At 40.4% G+C, this 21,426-nt stretch overlaps 1 protein-coding gene across 2 annotated transcripts in view; it reads left to right on the forward strand.

Moving 5' to 3' along the window:
• TTC7B (tetratricopeptide repeat domain 7B) overlaps positions 1-21,426 on the forward strand; it is a 324,581-nt gene that overhangs the window by 103,373 nt on the left and 199,782 nt on the right. For both annotated transcript variants that reach the window (XM_065403071.1, XM_065403072.1), the window contains exons 6-7: positions 11,608-11,686; positions 15,028-15,200. In XM_065403071.1, the coding sequence (XP_065259143.1) occupies positions 11,608-11,686; positions 15,028-15,200 (252 nt within the window). The remainder of the gene's footprint in view (positions 1-11,607; positions 11,687-15,027; positions 15,201-21,426) is intronic.

Consider the following 21,426-nt stretch of genomic DNA (forward strand, 5'->3'; position numbering starts at 1 on the left):
ACATTATTGACACCCAGTACTACTTTAAAGGTGAAATTGTAAAAGGAATATCTGCCTATTTCAGCCATTTATTTTTTATCACAACTGCATCTAAAATGAGTAACAACTATATTTTTTGCTCAAACATGAGAATTCAAGAATAGTCCCGAAGGAAGACAGGCAGTCCTTAAGAAAGAAGTATGAAATAAAAAAGTTTACCAACCTGAAGATCCTGCATGTTCAGACATGTTCCTTTCATCATGTTATTTCATTCGGGCAACCAGGCCTTGCATTTCTTTGTTGCACTCTTTGCATTTTGCACGCATGCCTGTCTTACCCACAGGTAGAGGAACTTCATAAAAATATTCCCAAACTGGGTCTCTTTTATGGCCTGCTGCCATTATAGGTTTTCCCTTCTAGTGAGAGAATGGGATGGTAGATCTCAAATCAATGAAGGCTACACTCAGAAAGACCTCAAGACTTCTGGACTATGCTGCTCAAACAGTTTCACTTTTGTTCTGCTCCATTTGGGACATTTAATGCAAACTGATTGTATATATTTGCAAATAATTTGAATATAACTCTAAACGTAAGATAGTGATCAACACACCCTTCCACAAGCAGTGGCGAGGGTGGGATGTGGAGCTGAACAAAACTTGACAGCTCTAGCTAGGCAAGGTACTTGATGGTGGTGGGTGGGGATTCTGAGTGGGTAGCTTACGAATAGGAGGGGCATGGGGTTTCTCAGGATGTAGGTGGGTGCTGCAGCTGCTTGGGCATAGGGAACTCCTTGTGGGATAGAGATTGTTATGGGCTCTGGGCATAGATAGGTGTTGGGGCCAGGGGGTTCTGGGGAGCAGGGGGCTCCTGGGTGAGTAGGTGGGTGTTGGGAGCTTCTGGAGGTACAGAAAGCTAGGGGAAGTGGGGGCAATGGTTCCTCTGTTAGGAGGATTAGCAGGTATGTTTATACCTTCCTGTGTGTGGCGCCTTGTGCTTTGGGAAAATATTAATGTAAAGACAGCATGTTCTGGTAGCAGTGGTAATGTCAGCATATAAGGCATTGGGACTGTACAGTGCCAGTCCCCTCACGCGGATAGCCAGCTACTGGCTAGTGGGTGCCAATCTTCTTCAAGCCTGCTCTACAATCCAGCTTCTATGCATGGTGCATTTAGCTGCATTTTCTCCAAAGAATGACTGTTTGTTTTTCTCTTATAGCAGCAATGTGAGTTAGGTAATATCTTTTATTGGACCACTTCTGTTGGTAAGCGAGAGACAAGTTTTTGTGCTTACACAGAACTCCTCTTCCATTCTTTTTCCTCTTTTTCTCTTGTCTGTTCCTGTTGCCCCTCTGTACTGTCTCTCTCACTGCAATAAATATTGATCTTTCTATTGATATATTTCAAACTGGCATTTGGTGTGCTGCCAAATCTACTCTTTCATTAATATCTCCTAGCTATTTTTTGTCCCTTGTCTGAATCTTGTATTTTATTATGGTATATTCTCTCTTCCTATTTTTTGTCTTTGCTTTTTAACTTCTTTGCAGTGAGTTGTAAAACCACCCATTTGCTTATACTGCTAAGCCTGTTGAAGTCCTTTTAAATTTTGTCATCCTTCATATTGGCTTGGCCCACCCAGTTTAATATCCTTAACAAAGTTATTCCTTGTATTGCATGGTCCTGCTTCTAGGTTCTTATCAATGTATAATATAAATAAAATCGGTTCTGCTCCTGATGCTTGTATTATTCCAATAAATGTCTCCCTCCCTCTCAAGCTGCTTTAACACACAAGCATCTTCAGTTTCAGAATTCTCTTTAAGTAGCTCACCTCATGTATAAAATTTACTGAACATGTAGCTTAATCTCTGCACAATACTGTATCGTATCATTCCTAAAGTAAGTCATGCCCATGCCTTCCCCTTGCTAACTTATTATTTTCTCAATAAAACAGTGTGAGGCATGTTCAGTATAATTTCCCTTTTGTGAATCCATGCTGACTCTGCTTTTCTTTCTTAGTGTCCTGTTAATCTGTCCCTGGTCAATGCTGTCTCTAACTAGTTTTCCTAGATTCCTTTCTAAAAGTGAACTGTAGAAAATTTTTTCAGAGACAAAACTTTCAATCCATTCTGCTTCCCGGAGCACTAATTATGTATGTGAATATATGCATGTTGGCAGCAACCCCTATAGTTATATTGCCTTACTTTTGTCGAGGAGATCTAACATCTCTATTGTTTGCTGTAGTGTTTGAACTTTGACGGGACACATTTATAGTAACATACATATCTGTGTAAAAATTGAATCATGGGGAGGGTACAAGTTGAATAGGTGTTAAGTAGCACGCAAGATATTTTTGTAAGGGTAGAAGAAAAGGAACATCATGGAAATGGTGGCCAGGACCAAACAAAATTTGAATGAGTACTGTTGTGCACACTTTGTCATCACCACTGAATGTAAGAGTCTAAACGGTACCTTAGAGATCACTACCTTCTCTTACCCTTCACCATTTGTGATTGCTGGGTCACTCTTGCTGTCTGTCCCTGTGGTTGACTTCTCAAGACCAGCAGTAAATGTTCTTTGGAAGGCCCCTTCTCTGGATCTTGTTCCCTGTGACTGTTCTCCAGAGCTAAATTTTTAAAAGTTTGGGTTCAGTACATATTTGGTCAGGCTTTTAAATTAACTAACAGGGTTATTGTTGCAGAAGGGCGTAGAGGTATTTTAGTTTTTTAATTGGTAGAGTTATTTTTGTTAATTTTTATTATGAGGCATGCATGGGCAGATGGAAATGGAGTTGTTAAAGAAAATAGCTGTAAAACTTCACATTGGTGGTGTGTACTGTGAAAGTGATGAATCATAATCTGAATATTAACTGCACAATTTCTGCAGCGTCGTCTCCCAATTAAGTTATGTTATGTGGTGGAGAAAACCAGTGATTTTGTTCTAAAGTGCCTTACACATTTATGGTGCTTTACAAGTAATACATGATAATATTTGAGTGGGTAGCGGAAAAGTATGCTACCATAAACGCATCTTGAGTAAACGGGGTAAAATGAGCCAATGAACTCAGGAAAGGAGAGGTTATATTGGGTTTAATCAATACAAAATATATTTTTTAAAATACACTAGGGATGTAAGTTATCTTTTTCATGTAAATTTTGAATGCTGTAGAGTTTTCTGTCTTATGAATAATATTTTTACTTATCCAGAAAAAAATATACACATATAGTAGGGCAGCTCTACTCCAGATAAAACTTAGTTAAAATGCGATTGTGGGTATTAAAGGTTGGTGTTGATCTGACCAATTATAGTAGAGCCTTCTCAACCAGCAAAGTGTCTGTATAGGGCTTGCGTAGAAAAGGAGAAAGAACAGCTGTTTATAAACTTGTTCTAAACACCCTTGCTATCTTAGTCTTGGATTTCATGACCCTAGCTGGGTCCTGGGCATGTATGAGTGTGTGTGGAGATTTGGGGAGGGTGATGGCAAAGATGAAGTAAGCATTCGGAACTGGGAAGAAAATGCTGCTGGAGTAAATTGTTTGACAAGCTAATTTCATTATTTACTTAATTTATTTAGTAATTTTACATTTTACCTCTTTTTACCTCTTTTTAGTAAGGACATTTCAGACGCCAAAATCTTAAAGGATTGCATATTCAGCATTAGGAAGTTTGACAAAGCAATGTAGAAGCATTGCAGAAAAATCTAATCCAAGTCCTGACATTGTGCTAGAGTGCTGTGTGTTGCAATTCTTTAAACTAGCTGGAGCGTTAAGTAACTTTTAATGCAGTTTAATCTCGCATCATCAAGCTCTCTGGGTCACAGATGCTGTAATATGATATACATTATTATTTATACAGGAATAGAATTGACTGAGCCAGTCGGTATGTGAGGGTGCTACACCATTACTGATAAAGAGCTATTCACTTTTTTCACAGTTATGCAAGTCCCTGCACTGTCTGTGGCTGGCTGATTTGCATAATCAATATACAGTTATTTCTCAGCTTTATAGTATGTGGATCCCTCTTCTCTTATTGGCTGATAGCCATTATCTAGTGTGGGGATTTGTTTGATCACTACGTGGTTATTTCTCAGTAACTGCACAGTAAATGTGCAAATCTTTCTCGGGCTACTATAATCCCACTACTCTGATTGGCTCATATATTTAGAAGTTTTAAGATGCTTGCCTGCAACATAGATGCTGCCTCAGTCTCTTCTCCCACTTCACCCTCCCCACATACACACACACACCACTCCAAAAGAAAATAGGATTTTTAAATTCTTCTGGTAAATCTTATTGTTTGTTTTTCGGTTTAAGTTTTTGAAACCATTTGGTTCATTTCCCTCCTTTCTCTTGTCCCTTCCCCTCTTCCCATGGCAGCGAGGCTCTATTTCCAGAACAATTAATATATTTGTGTGTGTGTTTATATTGGGGTTTATCCCAGCCATGCCCTCTTAATTAAATTTTGAAACACAATTTAAACAAAATAGATTGTGGGTATTCTGGAGGACAGAGCCTTGCATATTGTAATGAGGGAAGAAAAGTTGGGAAAGCAAAGATGGAGAGAATGAGGAAGGAGGGACCAAAAGGGTTTAACTTTTATTTAAAGCAATTTGTCTCCTACATCTTTTGTGTTATAGTTTTTGCTGCTTCTATGTAAAATATGAATATTTCATTTAATGTAGGTATAATGGTAACCTGTGGATGTGCCCTGGTAACTTGTTAATAGTAGGTAGGCACTCAGTTATAAGTGTTGAGTGGAATAGAAATACCTTGGTTACCTTGAATGCTGTGTATGACCATAGTTGTAAAATCATATCTATTGGATATGAAAAAGACCTACAGTATTGAGTTAATCTAATCCATACCTGGCCTTTGCAGGATTGTTTCCTACAGTATTATTTTCAAATGCTTTGTCTAGTTTAGTTTTAAATTTAATGCTTTCAGACTCCCACCACTTCTTTAGGGATATTGTTCCTAACATGTGGCTATTAAGGAATGTTTCCTGATATCCAATCACATTTTTTTTCTTTTCTCAATGATAATAGATTACTCCTCCTTCTGTCTCTTATGACCGCTCAGAACAGTTCCTCTCTCACTCTTTGATGCTTACATTCTTAATACACTTGTAAATATTTCTCATCTCTTCTCTTTTTCCTATCCAAGTGTTGTTTAGCACAGACACACATTTTTAGTTTTTTTAATAGCTCTTCAAAAGTTAGTCTCTCTGGTCCCTTAATAATTTTCCTTTTCTTCAGTATACATAGAATCTTTATTGTATTGATCTCTCCAAGACTGAACTAGTCTTTAGTCTTGTCAAATCTCACCAAGTACATAGAATCATAGAAGTATAGGACTAGAAGAGACCACAAGAGGTCATCTAGTCCAGTCCCCTGCCCTCAAGCCAGGACTAAGTAATAAATAGACCATTCCTGGTAGGTGTTTGTCTAACCTTTCTTACAAACCTCCAATGATAGAGATTCCACAACCTCCCTAGGCAATTTTTTCCAGTACTTAACAACTCTGACAGGAAGTTTTTCCTAATGTCAAACCTAAACCTCCCTTGCTGCAATTTAAGCCCATTGCTTTGTGTTCTATCCTCAGCCATTAAGGAGAACCATTTTTCACCCTCCTCCTTGGAACAACCTTTTATGTACTTGAAAACTGTTATCATGTCCCCTCTCAGCCTCCTCTTCTCCAGACTAAACAAACCCTTTCCCTCATAGGTCATGTTTTTTAGACTTTTAATCATTTTTGTTGCTCTTCTCTGGACTTTCTCCAATTTATCCACATCTTTCCTGAAGTGTGGTGCCCAGAACTGTATACAGTACTCTAGTTGAGGCCTATCAGCACAGAGTAGAGTGCAAGAATTACTTCTTGTGTCTTGTTTATAACACTCCTGCTAATACATCCCAGAATGATCGCTTTTTTTGCAACAGCACTACACTGTTGACTCATATTTAGCTTGTGGGTCACTATGATCCCCAGATCCCTTTCTGCAGTACTCCTTCCTAGGCAGTCATTTCCCATTTTATACGTGCCACTGATTGTTCCTTCCAAAGTGGAGTATTTTGCATTTGTCCTTATTGAATTTCATCCTATTTCCTTTAGACCATTTCTCCAGTTTGTCCAGATCATTTTGAATTTTAATCCTATCCTCCAAAACACTTGCAACCCCTCCCAGCTTGGTATCGTCCACAAACTTTATAAGTGTACTCTATGCCTTTATCAAAATCATTTATGAAGATATTAAACAGAACTGGACCCAGGGCAGATCCATGTGGGACCCCACTTGCTATGCTTTTTCAGCTTGACTGTGTACCATAGATAGCTACAGTGGAACCTCAGAGTTGTGAACATCAGAGTTACGAACTGACCAATCAACCACACACCTCATTTGGAACTGGAAGTATGCAATCAGACAGCCGCAGAGCACCTCCCCCCCCCCTTCCCCCCAAAAGCACATGCAGTCCTGTCCAGTGCAGAGAAAGCTTAAAAAAAAAATATTGATGCGGTAAGGAAACTGTTTCTGAGCTTGTTTCATTTACATTAAGATGGTTAAAAGCAGTGTTTTTCTTCTGCATTGTAAAGTTTCAAAGCTGTATTAAGTCAATGGTCAGTTGTAATCTTTTGAAAGAACAACCCTAACGTTTTGTTCAGAGTTACGAACATTTCAGAGTTATGAACAACCTCCATTCCTGAGGTATTCATAACTCTGAGGTTTTACTGTACTCTCTGGGAATGGTTTTATAATGGTTCCCACATTATAGTAGCTCCATCTAGGCTGTATTTCCCTAGTTTGTTTATGAGAGGGTCATGCAAAACAGTATCAAAAGCCTGACTAAAGTCAAGATATACCACATCTATCGTTTCCCCCCATCCACAAAGCTTGTTATCATGTATGGTAATACCGTGCTCCATTTGGAGACTCCTGCTATACATAGGTGAAATTGACATGTTCATGTAATTCTAAGTATTTGTCATTGTACATTTTACAGTAGTGTACAGAGTATCTTTTGATTTCTTAATTTTTAATTTTGTTTTGTGAGCAGTTGAGGAATACTGCCTGGGGTTTTCAGAGGAACCTAAGGAGTGATCTACACACTAACCTGCACTGCCCACGCACAGATTTGAACCAAAATAACTAAAGTGCTTGCATCTTTTGTTGTCTTGATGCAAGTTTTTGTCTTGATCAGCCCTCAGGGAGTTAGCTACCAATTCTCTGAGTTTCAGTGGGAGTCCGGTGCCTAATACCCTTCAGCTCATTTGAAAATTCCGGTCACTGTTCTCAGTCATTCACCACTACCAGTCCAGATGGACGAGTCGAGCTTCCTTTACCTAGCAGCTTGAAAACAGAAAATAAAATTTGGGGCTATATTTTTAAAATGAATCATGCACAATTGGAAAGGCCTGACTCTTGTGCCCACATAGCTAATGTGCATATTGGGGTATGCATACACACACAACCAGAGACAGAACTGACTGTCTGTGCATGCCGATTCCCAAGTTGCCAATTCTTAAATTACTGAAAATCTCTATCTGTTGTGAGTGAATGTTAACAGTTGTGTTACTGCTCTGTATATTGAATGGTTGAATGGAATTTGCTTTTATAATGCATTTCATTGACACAGGATCTCAAAATTCTTTACAGACACTGTACAGATGTTACAATGAACAAGTAAATTGACATTTGCCACTGCAACTCTACATCAGTAAGGGTGGGGCTATTAAAATTAAACCACATCTTTTTGAAGTTGCTGGTGAAAGTATGTACCTGTTAACCGAAAAAATCTCTCCCTTTGAGCACCCAAGAAACTAGTAAAACAAATATATGAAATGTACTTTACTAAAGGTGAAAACCTAAAACATTGTTAAAGATAAGTTTTGCTTCAATTTTTTTCCTCTCAAAGCATTTAGCTCAATTCTTGAGTTATTTATCCCTTTGTACTTTGTAATAGTTTGTATAGAAGATGCTGTGCAAACTTAAATTGTATTGTATTCCTGTGGTTTTGTGCTGTGAAACAATGTTAAATGCTTCATGAAGCAAAGACTAGTTATGTATTTTTTCAGTTTTCTTACATAACCTTATTGTGTTTTCCATGAGACAGTAGAATCTGATTGTCACACACTCCATTCTAGTCTTTTCCTATTGGTTAGCAAAGATGTAATAGCAGGTAATTTAGTGAGGTCTCATGCCACTTCTCCAAGATTCTTTTTACAGAATATACTATAGAACACAATATAATAGATTTCATATATAAAGTTTTTATTAATGACATAAATGAACAAAGTTCATTTTGTGTTGTATTATCTGTTTTGTTTTTATACACACATTTGCTAATTCTCAAAATTAACTAATTAGCAATGGGGTTTTCAGTTAGTGTGAATTAGCTGAGATTCTGCTGTTTCCATATTTCATTTGTTGTAACAAGTCAGTCTTCCAGGGAGTTATATGTTTTGGATCATTTCTGCTGCTCTTTTGACAGATTCATAGAGAGTATTGCATTCTTAGGACTGTTTTCATCTTGATTTTTAGATTAACTAATGTGCCCCCTACAACAACATATCTCCCCCACATGCTCATTTAGAACAGAAGACTGGGAATCAGGACTCTTGCATTCTGTTCCTGGCTCTGCTACTGATTTGGTGTGTGATCTTGGCAAAAATCGTTTGTTCTGATTTTCAAAAATGGTGAACTGCTGCAGTGCTTCCTGCTAACATTCTGTGCCTCATTTTCCTCACATGTAAAATCAATATAGTAATGCCTATTTCACACAGGTATCTTATGTGTTAATATATGTGAAGAACATTGGGACCCTTGGGTGGTCAAAGTACAAAGTATTATTTTTCTTAGAGGAGATGCTTACTGAACCAAAAACTATGTAAACCATGATAAATCTTTACCTGTTTACCTAAAACCAGGCTCCAGCAATATCTGAAATTATTGATTCTCATAAATGGATCATTATTTCTCATATCATTGGTATATGGTTTTATCAGATACTGATCCACTTTGAGCAGCTGTTCATAGGTATGTATGGATATAGTTGATATTAAACTTATTTTCCTTTTGTTGAGTCAATTTTTGCTGGTGAAGGGTGTCATACTGGTTACCCTAGAGCAGGGGTTCTCACAACTAAAGTTTTGGTGGCCTCAGAGTGCAGCCACCAATTCTTGCTGGTGGCGGCTCTGACAATTTTTCCTAAAATACTAAATTAACTTTAGGAAAAACAAATAAATATGCACACATACATGTCCAAATCATTGTAATTTATTTATGTAGGGGTTGGGGTTTTTTGTGTTTTTTTGTGTGTGATTTTTTTTTTTTTTTTGCCAGACTTCAATAATAAAAATAATGTACAGTTGTCTCTATTATTTACTGGACCTAAACAGAATAGAAACACAAATAAGGTGCTTTGCATGTTTTGCTTTTTTGGTTGATTTTTTTTTTTTTCAGACTTGCTAGCTAGTAAGTCTGCTACTATGAAAATTGATAGTTGTATATTTGTTATTATCACTTTTCACAGCAAACTTACTCAACCATGGCAAGCTGGGGGACAAATTAAGCTCTGGATGGAGGGGGGGGCAGGGATGATGGGAGAGCTGGGTGGAGGGATGGAGGAGGCAGCGGGGGTCAGGGCGATGGGGGGGTGAGTCTGGGGTCCCACTGCACAGATGGGGGGAGGAGGAGGCAGTGGGGTCAGGGGCGGTGTAGGGGGGTGAGCCCGGGGCTGAAGCCTAGTATCCAACTGCACAGCTAGGGACTGGAGGAGGCAGTGGGGTCAGGGGCAACATGGGGGAGGAGGGGTGAGTCCAGGGCCAGAGTCTGAAGCCCGGAGGCTGGGGGATGGAGCCCACTGCTGCACGGCTAGAGCCTGCTGCCCACCCCAGGGCTGAAGCCCAAGCCCCACCACCCCGGAAAGATGGAAAACTCACACCAGTTACCTGCTCCTACAGTGTTTGGGCCTCCAGAAGAGGGTAGGGACCAGCACCTGCTGGCGGCCCCGGGGGAGGGGCCACTGCTTCTCCCCACTCCCATTGTCACCCAGGAGGCTGTGGTCACAAGAAAAGCCCTTGGTGGCCACATGCGGCTATGGTGGCCACATTTGAGAGAAACTGCCCTAGAGACTGAAATCCTTGATGTACACAGAATGGGTGTGTTTGCTCATCCTTTTCCATACAGAGTCCAGGTAGAACAGATAAGCTTTACAGTGTAACCTAAAAGTAAAAAAATTCAGGTTCTGATGAAAGCTAGTCCCACAGTTGAAGACCCCTTGCTGAAAAAACAATCTGACTCCAGTCACTGTGCAGTTAAAATGGGGACTGTTTTGCACAAAGAACATTTCAGATTTCAATATATCCAAAGAAAATTGTCCTCTTTATCCTGATGGCCTTGTATTTGCTATCCCAAATACATTTAAACACTGTAATTTTATGTACTCATATGTAATATTGCAAAACTTTTGTTGTGATTGTAATAAATGCTTGTGAAACATGTATATGATGTTATCTATAAACAATGTAGGTGATGCATAATTATCTGTTTTTCCTTTAAAGTTCCGTTATGTGATTTACACACTGTCATATTGGTTTAAGATGCAATTCCATATCAGATGACCATGGCTCTGAGTTAATACAAAGCACTTTTTTGATTGAATATTCATTATCTGATTTGAAACTTAATCAGAGCAAATAACAAAATGATTTTAGTATAGTATGTGCTAGAGGCTGCAGAACTCAGCTGGCTGACCCAGTCTTTCACCAGCTCATTTGGAAGTCAAGCTGTGTTGTAATAAATGGGTTGTTAATATCATAAAAAATCTTAATATATTGAAAACAGGGAAAATAGTGGAGAGAACTGTCCAAATGAGGAGAGAAGAGAAACATTTACAAGTTAGTTGGCATGGGTACAGAATATTATATTTCCAGACTGTTTTGGGGAAAAGTTTGGATTAAGAATACTGCTACTCTGCATGTATATAGTGCTTTTCATCTCATGTTTTCATGTCTCTTGTCAAAAATGATTTAAGTATTAAGTGGAAGAAGACACAAAGAAATTAAACGAGTTGTACAGGGTCACACTGGAAGCCATTTGCAGAGTCAAAAATGGAACTCTGATTTCCTGCCTCCCAGTCTTCGCTGTAACCGTACAGCTTGGTCTCCTATGTCTATATTCTCTAGAAATATTTTTGTATATAAAAGGAGTTGGAAAATTTTACTATTTTGTGAGTTAAACAAAGGAAGAGAAGCTACTGAAATTAAATGGATTTTTCCAAATATTAGTGTTTGAAGATTTGTGTAGTATATCAGTTTTGCTTTTAAATAATGATTTAAATCAGTTTCCCCTCTCATGTCCCTTCTGTCGTACAATATCCTTAATTTTCTTACTCTCTCGAGCTACCTATTATTTTTGCAAAGTTATGTTTTTTTATTTGGTTCTTTGCTGTGACCCACAGTGACAGGGCTACCTGCCAAATGAGATTTTTTTTTTTTTAGCTAATGAATGAGATATTACAGCAGGAAAAAATTTGCTTGTATGGGTTTGACTAACAACTAAAACAACAGAAAAACTGTATATAAAATACTGCTAAGCACTGGATGGGAATACTGTCAAATTCTCTGTGTGTGTGTGTGTACAGGAACCTGACAAGAGGAGTTGGTAGATTTAGAGAGATTCTAAGAGCTGTTGAAACAAGAACTACACAAAATCTACGAATGGTAAGTTTTACAAACGTACATTGACTGCTTAAAATCTAAATGTTGTATAAATGATAAACATACATTTATTACAGAGGGAAACAAATCAGATTACAGCACAGTAGTCTATTAGTTACTAAAACCTATACAACTTTGCTTGCAAAATTTGGGGTTAAAATAATTAGTAAAAACAGAAGAGACTGTTTGATCAGCCGTCTTTCTTCCCCTCCCTCTATTCATCTGACTTACCTTCTTTCCTTCTTTATCTGGTTGTTGTGTAAAATGAATTAGGCTTGGAACCATGATCAATGTCTAATGAACATTACTGTATTTCAGCTCCGCAGAGGCATTGTTTCATCACTCTTAGGGTTCTGCACTGTCTGTTTTTGTTTTTCCAGATTACTGACTTTGAGTTCCATTTTCATGTAAATTACCTCTTTCTTCTCTCCCATAAAACTTTTTCAAAAAAGAGAAGCCATAAAGGAGATTCATATCCATATAAAGTAAACATTCACTAAACAAGTGTTAACAAGTATAAATCAAAAGTTTTCAGATAACTGAAATGAATGGATATACAACATTCATTACAACACGTTTTGTCTTTTGTTATTCTGAACCATTTCTACAGACGTCCTAGACAAGAGTTCTAGTATAGTCTCTCCAAAACTTTCAAAACACCATTAGAAAATCAGTTGATCAGTTAGCCTTTTTTAATGAGATTTCAAAAACCACATTTTTCATAAATGGTGAAATATTAGACATTTAAAGGGGGCCAGTAATATTCCATGTACAGAGTGTAAATAGAACAGTAAGAAATGGAAGGTAGGTTTTTTACATTACAAGGATCAAAAAATGAAAGATGTCACTCAGACAGTGACACTTCTGGCTCAGTTGCTAACCATCTGTTGCTGGGAAATGCATGCTGAGGTTGTCCCATTTCTATAGCAGTCCACTTCTAAGACTCTAAAAGTCAGAATTTTTTAACACTGTCATCCATAGAGGTCATTTGTAGCTAACACACATATGTATAAAGCATTTAAAAAGGGATTAAGCTGATAGTTTTGGATCTAAGACAATCTTTTTTTATTTTAAGCTGGAGAAATAGAAATATACAGTACCCAGAACATTTTGGCCAAAAAATAAACCTTTTTTATGTTCTCTGTCTCTTATGACCTATTTCACTGATGTTCACTTGTACTTGTTTGGAGGTAGATTTTCATGTTAATATTTGTTTGTGAGGTTCTTTAAAGATCAGAGAGAATAGAATTTTTAACAATTTTTAATAGTTTTGTGGTACGTAGGAAGACAAACGAGAATCTGTAGGTTGGGGGGAGTTTTAAACAAATTTATTCTTCAAATGTTTTATTTTCAGTCTACATAGAAATTACCAGGGGAAGAAATTAGTCATCTTTTTGAAGTAAAATATAAATAACATAATGAAAGCTATTGCAAAGAGAGTTCATTAAAGGCCATTTTGTTGAGCTCTTTAAAAATAACAATGGGATTAAAAATCTTTCGTCTACATATTGTGGTGATGATGCAATTTGAGTTATATTTTTATAGATAGTAAAAGCCCACTGAGATTTTATTTGGGGAAGAATATAGGAAGTAATTTCCTTGCATGGTGATCATAATATACTATCAGATTCCTTCTTTTACTGAAGCTCTGTTATAGTGTTTAGGATTTCTGGGGCAGGGGAGATGGGGACTCAAGATAAACATCTGATTCAAAGCTTGCAGTGTTTGTTGCTAGTGCTGCTGTCAAAATTCAAGGGTAACAACACTATATTCCCTCTCCATGGGCCTTCAAGGGCACTCAAGCTTTCAGGATCCCAGCCATTACTTCTGGGTGGAGACTCTTTCCCTCTTGACCAGGGGTTTAAGGCTGCATCGCCCCTTGCCTTACACTGTGATATCCCCAGCAAGTCAGTCTGCCTGAAGGCCAGCACCTAGGCTGTGCTTTCTCTCCAAGGGCTCTGAGCAGTATATTGCCAGCAGTTAGAAGTTAGCACACTGCTCCTTCTCAGCAGAGTGTATTTATTCTTAGGATAAAGCATCACAGAGGAAATACTTAAACAATACAAATTCTTTCACTCTACTGAATGTACCAGAAATTGCTCATCTTCCACATGGGGAGTCTCGTAGACCAATATCTCTTCAGTAAGGGTTGGGGTCTCCCTTGGACAGTCTTGTCCATTTTCTCACTCAAAACGAAGCCCCCAGTCAGTTTAAACTCAGGCTTTATATATCCTAAATTCTGTTTTTGTCTCTTGGTCTCAGAAAACCCAGCCTGAACCAGTATATGAAACCACCCCAGCGGGTGGTGCTTAATTGTTCACTATCCCAGGGGTAATTGCCCCCTAATAGTTTTAGTTCTTGTAGGAGCTGTAGTAACTGTCCCCCATAGAGCAGAATAGAATCATACGTAAACCATAAATTTAATACAGTGGTCCCCAAAGATATTGCATGCGATATCTGTCACAGCTATTATTTGTATTGTGGCAGCAACGAGAGAGGCCGCAGCCAGGGTTGAGGCTGCATTGTGGCAGGCACCGTTTGAGCACATAGGGAAACATTGTCCCATCACAAAGAATTTACAATCTAAGGCCCTGATACTCATACATACGAATAATCAAATAGAGTTTAATGGAAGACTTGCATATGTAAAACTACGTTGTGCATACAAATTTGTAGAAGAGGACATAGAGAACAGAAAGAAAAGGGCAACGGTGGTAGCTAATCTGTGTAACCACTTGTTCCTATGTGCACAGCTTGATGGCAAAATTATTGATATCATACAAAGGAACTAAAATTTCAGGTCCTGTGAACCAAAACATGTAATTTTAATAGAAAATCGCATTTTTACTGGGTTTGAATTGATGAAGTTAAGGATTCAAATTAAGCCTTCTTGGCAGTAATGTCTGTAATGTAGAATAACAGAAAACACACCTGAATTTAAGTGATTTTTAGGTATGTTAACATATTTTGATATGTTTCTTCAAATATCTGGGATTTACCCATTAAAGTTCTGTCAAACAGTTTTGAAAGCTTTTTGTTGCAGTCTTTTACAGAAGCAAACTGGACATTGTGCCTTTCATTCCTGGTGTGCAGGGCATTCTGAGTTTTTCAGGCCAATGGAAAAATATGTGGTGGTCACGTCATCTTGTTTGTTCATTTTTTGCATGAAGTGAAAAAATAAAGGAAGATGGGAATTCTCAATAATGAATAGACTGAGAATAGAAACCTTTTTGACCAAAATCATATTGAACGTGACTAGTCCTCATTTGACAAAATCCCAGTTTTTTGAAGACTTCCTGTTCAGCATTTCTAGGAGAAAATATTTTTCTGTTTTTCTTTCACAGACAATAGCCAGGCAGTTAGCTGAAATTTTGTTACGAGGTATGTGTGAACAGAGTTACTGGAATCCACTGGAAGACCCTCCTCACCAGTCACCTCTTGATGATCCACTTCGGAAAGGCTCAAATACTAAAAATTACGCACTCAGCAGAAGACCTCGGGTGTACACTGGAGAAAAGTATGGAATGAGTTCTTCATATCACTACTGGTTCTCTAATTATGATTGTTCTATCCAGTAAATATCTTATTTATATTATTGACAAGGAAAGAGGCATTTCAAAAACGATAAGGGCATAGTCCTGTCTTATACTGTTGAGGAGAAAGTTAGGAGATCCCCTTTCCTCAGAAAGCAGAAGAGTAGAACCTTTTCCTAATGCTGCAGACCCCACTATAGGAAGTGAGCCTGACTACCCAGCTAGCCAGCATATCTGTCAGGGCCGGGCCATGGGCAGCGAGTGTGCACTGGTCAGTTACCAAGTTGCGGTCAGGTGATGGGTAGTGAAGTTGAGATTGAGCCAAGTCAGGATACCAGCAAGTCAGGATCAGGCACTGAGTTGCAAGCAGGAGGGAAGTAGTGGTGACAGGGTCGAGCGGGGTCTGGATACCAATAAGAGAGGGTCAGGTTCCAGGAAGTGAGTGCCTGAGTTGGAGGTTCACAGTAAGGCGAGGTCTGGAGCAGAAGCACGCGTGTGGTCTGCATCATTGCTCAGACAGCTCCCTGTAATGGGTTCTTGGTTTATATACCAGGATGGGCCAATCAGTGTACTACAGGGGTGAGGTGCCACTCAAGCCCCACTGGGCGGTACTTCCTGTAGTGTCTAGCTTCACAGGGTCCACCACCAGCAGCCTGGCCTGAGCTCTGATGGCGATATGGAAGTGACAGTGGCCAAGAACCTTCCTGGTTTTAGTCCTATGGTGCTTACAACATCATTTATCAGAGGAGTGGAGGTTTATGGGTTCAGTTTAACTAGTGCACATGCTGTGGTCAGTAGCACACGTTAGCTGGGGTACATCGGTGATCACAGTGAGCCTGGCAGTGTGTCTTCCCCCCCACCTTGAGCTATCTTGTCATGCACCACTCCACTGCTCTTGACATCCGTAGTTTGAGCAGCTCCCTTGGGAAAGACAGGATTTCTCTCTGGATGATTTGAAACTACAAAATTGCTATTTGCTCCTTTTTAGAAAAAAAAATTGAAGATATGGAGGCAGGATTGTGTGTTTTTGTCATACAAACTGGATAACAAGTAAATCCCTTTAGATATTAAAGCTGTACAATTTTTGTGCTGTTTCTAGACCTCTATATTCTGTAGCACTAGAGAAAGCAATGATAGAGAAAGCAATAGGGAGATTCATTATGTCTCAGTGACAGATTTGAAAAACATTTGTAGCACTTTGCACAGGGAGTATATTTCCCAAGGCAGCTGCCTCTTAATCCTCTTAAGCCAACCCTGGCATTTCTCTGCTGTGTCAGCTCGTTGTTGAGTTTGCTTTTCTTCCATTTAGTAAGGCAGGTGGTATGGTATTACATGGCTCTCTGTGCTGATTTGCGTTTAGCTTTGATTTCTCCCCCTCTCCACCCCCAAACCCCCACCCGTACCTTCACTGCTTGAAGTACATGATTTCCACTTTCTCATGTCTCATTCCTTCTGTCCTGATCACAGCTAGTAATGTAATGAATGTGGGTAACTATTTTCTGGAACTTAATTTTTCTCTTCAAAGGTAACAGTTCTTCAAGTAGCGTCCCTATGGGTGCTCCACTTTACTTCAGGAGTGCACGTGCCCCAGGCACCTTTGATTGGAGATTTTAGGTAGCAGCTCCAGTTTGGCCTGCGCACGCATTCCAGACCTCCTTGTGCCCTATACTTAGGACATATAGGCCTGCATGGGGGAGCCACTCTCAGTTCCTTCTCAACCTCCCTATAGCCTGACAGAGCATTTGGTGTACCCCTTTTTAGCAGTAGCTAGCCTTCAGCCCTTTGGGTCGTCTAGGTCTAGTTTAGTTTTAATTTAGTTTACTTTAGTTTTTTATTTAGTTTAGTTGTATAATTACGTCATTTATTTTCTTGGGTTTATTTGGTTACATACCTCTTTCCTCTGGCTTCCCTTCTTGAGGGGCTCTCCCTCGGGGGGTTTTGGATAATAAGTAAATCCCTTTGGGTATTAAAGCAGGGGTCAGCTACTTACCAGCATAGAGACACCTCCTGATGCCTTCACCAAGAGTGAGGTTCTTAAGGTGAAGCAATCTCGTGTTCCCTCTCATTCGATCTGGTATGAACAGCATTAGATACCACTGCTTCTACTTTTGTGATTTCCCCCTCATTGACCATACTGGAACCCGTGGGCTGCCTGTAGTCAAGAACTTTCAAGAGCTCCCAACTATTCACATGGGGATCATCCTGGAAGACAGTCTCTGCCCCATCTCTCTCTCCTCAAGTGGGAATCTTTTGAGGAGCAGGAGATTACAGCTGATAAGGAGGTAACAACAGAAACTAATATCTCCTCACCTTCACCATGTGAGGCTGTGCTGCCTCCCTCACCTTCTTATGCAGATGATTTTAAATAGCTTCAAGAACTTAATAAATGGATTGACAATTCACTTCAAACCCCCCTGGAGGAGGTCCAAGATGCTCACCATATGACAACTTTTGGTTGAGTGGCCTTGCTGGTGAACAAGGCTCTGCTTGAATCAACCAGACAATCTGTCAGACTCCTGCCATAGTACTGCTTACATGCAGACTAGCTGACAAAGTGTTACATCCCAGCAAAACAATGAGTTTTTATTTACACATCTTCCGCCTAATTCTTTGTTTATGGAAGCCATCAACAAGCATGGCAAACAACACCATACGATAAGGGCTAAAAGCGCTTGGACCTCTTTGGTTGTAAGAGCTACTTCGTGACGCTGTGATTTAAGGTTATGAATTGCCCAGCTCTGATGGTAAAGTATAATTACATCAACTACAGCAAATATAATGCTTTTATTGAACATCTCCCTCTCGAACCACGGGAAAAATTTCAGGCCATCACAGGGGAAGGTCAGCTCCTAGCAAGGACAAGATGCAGCCAACACTGCAGCCTGCTCTATTTCCACTGCTGCTATCATGTGTCAAGCATCTTGGCTGCAACTATCAGGATTTCCCAGGGGGATCCAATATACTGTAGAATACCTTCTTTTCGACAGATTTATGCTCTTCGGTGAGTCCACAGATGAATCCTTGCACACTTTGAAGAATTTAAGGGCTGTACTCCGGTCTCTTGGGATCTACACATCTGTGAACAAAAGAAAATTTAGTAGATCACAGTTGGTTCAGAGATCCCGCCAGGCCCAATTTCCTGTTTTCCATAAGTCTGCCAAGCCACCCAAAAAGAGACCAAGAAATCAGAAAGAGAGGCCGCCTTCCATATCCACTACTACCACCCAGCCCTCCTCCTCATTGAAACAGCAATTTTGATGGTTCAGTTGAGGGTGCAGAAGATCCCCTTTATCGGCATCTTCAACTGCATCAGTCTACCCACCCTTTGGAGACCATCTCTTCTGCTTTTGACCTTCATGGGAGCAGATAGTAGCCAACAAATGGATTTTGGAAGGTATAACATTGAGTTACTCCAGCCATTTTACCTCTATTCCTCCATCCCACCCTCCTTTCCTGTTCCTTCTCAGGGACCCATCTCACAGACAGGAATTGCTGAGACAGGAATTCCTCTCCCACCTGTGCACAGGAGCCATAGAATCAGTTCTGGTCCAGCATAGAGGGAAGTGATTCTGTTCCAAGTATTTTCTGGTCCCCAGAAGAAATGGAGGATGGAGACAAATTTTATATCTCAGATACTGTCACTTTTGTAAAAATGCAAACATTCAGGGTAGTAACTCTTGTAGCTATAATTCCATCATTAGATTCCAGGGATTGGTTTGTGGCACTGAACATTTAGGTCGTTTCCTTTTAATTGCGATACATTCCTCTCAGAACAGGCGCCTTCATTTTATGGTTGGCCAGGATGACTTCCAGTACCAAGTGCTCCTCTTCGGTCTATCCTTTTCCTCAAGGGTATTCTTGAAAGTCCTTGTAGTGATGGCCACTCACCTAGGTTGAATGGGAATAATCATCTCCCCCCATCTCGATGATTGGCTTCTTAAGGGCTGGTCATACAATGGGGTTTTCTTTGCAGTAAAGATAGCTGTGTCCCTGTTCCACAAGTAGGGACTACAACTCAATAGTGAAAAGTCCCTTTTGATTCCAGTTCAGCAGAGAGACTTTATATGGGTTTCTCTGCATGCCAACATGTCCAGAACTTAGCTTCCAGCTCACTGGTTTATGGGACTGACAAACCTTATTTCCAAGATTCATATAAGTCCTTGGATGTCTGCAAGAAATCCTCTGTTAGGCCATATTGCAGCTTACACTTTTGTAACACGTGCCAAGTTACATCTTCATTGCTTCCAGGGATAGCTCAGAACAGGCTACATTTTGAACACACACAGTCTTGATACACTGGTGTCTGGTCCTGGTCAGGAGCTAGACTCACTCAATTGGTGGAAGGACCCATACAAAGTTTGTGAAGGAGTTCCCTTCCACTACTATAATTAGAACTTCAGAAGCATCCTTTGTGGGATGGGGAGCACACCTCAGAGGACACACCAGTCAATGCAAATGGTCCTCTCAGGAGTCCCTTCTCCACGTCAACCTCCTGGAAATAAGGGAAGTCAGGAATGCCTGTATCCACTTCCTTCACTTAATCAGGAGTCAGTCCATCAAAGTCATGACAGACAATGTAGTCTGTATGTTCTACATAAATCTTCAAGATGGGGGGTAAGATCCCTTCCCCCCGATTTGTGCCAAAGCACTAAAGCTATGGAACTGGTGTATAGCCAATCACATCCTCATCTCAGCCTCTTGCATTCCAGGCACTCAAAACATGATAGCTGATGATTTAAGCAGGCACTTCTCCCAAGATTACAAGTGAGAGCTGGATACTCTGATTCTCAGATATATTCTCCTGTCCTGGGGTTTCTAGAAATAGATCTTTTTTGCCACTGTCATCAACAAAGGGCAAAAAATTCTGCTCGAAGGGTCTTCTCTCCCTCAATGTTGTTAGCAGGGCCATCCCTAGGGGTGTGTGGGGCCCGGGACATAGGCACCGAGTTTCTATCTGCCGGGGGGTGCTCCCCCCCCAGCTCCACCCAGGCCCTGCCCCCACTCCATCCCTTCCCCCAAGGCCCCATCCCCACCTCTTCCCACCCCCCCGCCTCTTCCCTGCCCAGTTCCACCCCCTCCCCAAGTGCACTGCACCCTTGCTTCTCTCCCCTCCCTTCCCGCGCCTCCAGATGCAGCGAAACAGCTGATTGGTGTTAGGCGCTGGGAGGGAGAGGGAGGCTCTGATCAGTGGGGCCCGCTAGCGGGCAGGAGGCTCTGGGGGGGGGGAGGTTGGTAGGGGGGCTCCTCCTCGCCCCGCCCATCCCCCGTCTTACCTCCCTGCCTGCCTCCTCACAAAGCGCTAGGCCCCCAAAAGCGCGAGGCCCATGGCAGTCGCCCCGATTTGCCATACCCTAGGGATGGCTCTTATTGTTAGTACTCCAGAAGTTGAACAAGATCAAGCAAGACAGAGCTAAAGGTATTCTAATTGCATCAGCTTGGCCGAGACAAGTATGGTTTCCTCACCTGATTCACCTCGCCTCTTGCCTGCTGTTGCAACTTCCGATCATTTCCCCACCTGCTATCTCAGGAGTTCAGTTGAGTCTCCATTCCAACCTGAGCATTCCTCATCTCAGAGCTTCTCTCCTCAATGGTTCTTGGGGATAGAAGTTTCCTGTTCAACAGAAGTAGACAAGGTCCTATTAAACATCAGAAAGATTTCCAGTAGGAACATTTATCTGCAGTAGTGAAAGAGATTTTACCATTGGCATATCTAGCTACAGGTCTCACCTGTCCATTCCTCCCTCTCTGCTGTTCTGAATTACCTGTTGGATTTAAAAAAGTCAGATCTCTCTATAAATTCTGTCAAAGTTCATTTAGCAGGTATTACGATCTTCCATTCTTCTGTATGAGGATTCTCAGTGTTTGCCCATCCAACAACATCCAGATTCATTAAGGGATTAGTTAACCTTTTTTCACAGATTAGAGACCTCACTTCTGTATGGGATTTGAATTTGGTCCCCATTTGTATAATGAAACCTCTCTCTGAGCCATTAGCCTACTGTTCTTTGCTACACTTGTCAATGAAGAACGCCTTTTTGATGGCCATCACTTCTTCCCAAAGAGCTGGAGACTTTAATAGTAGATCCCCCCTTTACAGCTTTTTTTCAAAAAAAGTATTTATGGTCCCGTCCCAAGTTTCTGCCTATAGAGTATTCTCTGATTTCCATGTTAACCAGTTCATCCACCTTCCAGGTTGTTGTTTTTTGTTTT

The sequence above is a fragment of the Emys orbicularis genome, chromosome 4 (genome assembly GCF_028017835.1).
Source record: "Emys orbicularis isolate rEmyOrb1 chromosome 4, rEmyOrb1.hap1, whole genome shotgun sequence".
NCBI lineage: Eukaryota > Metazoa > Chordata > Testudines > Emydidae > Emys > Emys orbicularis.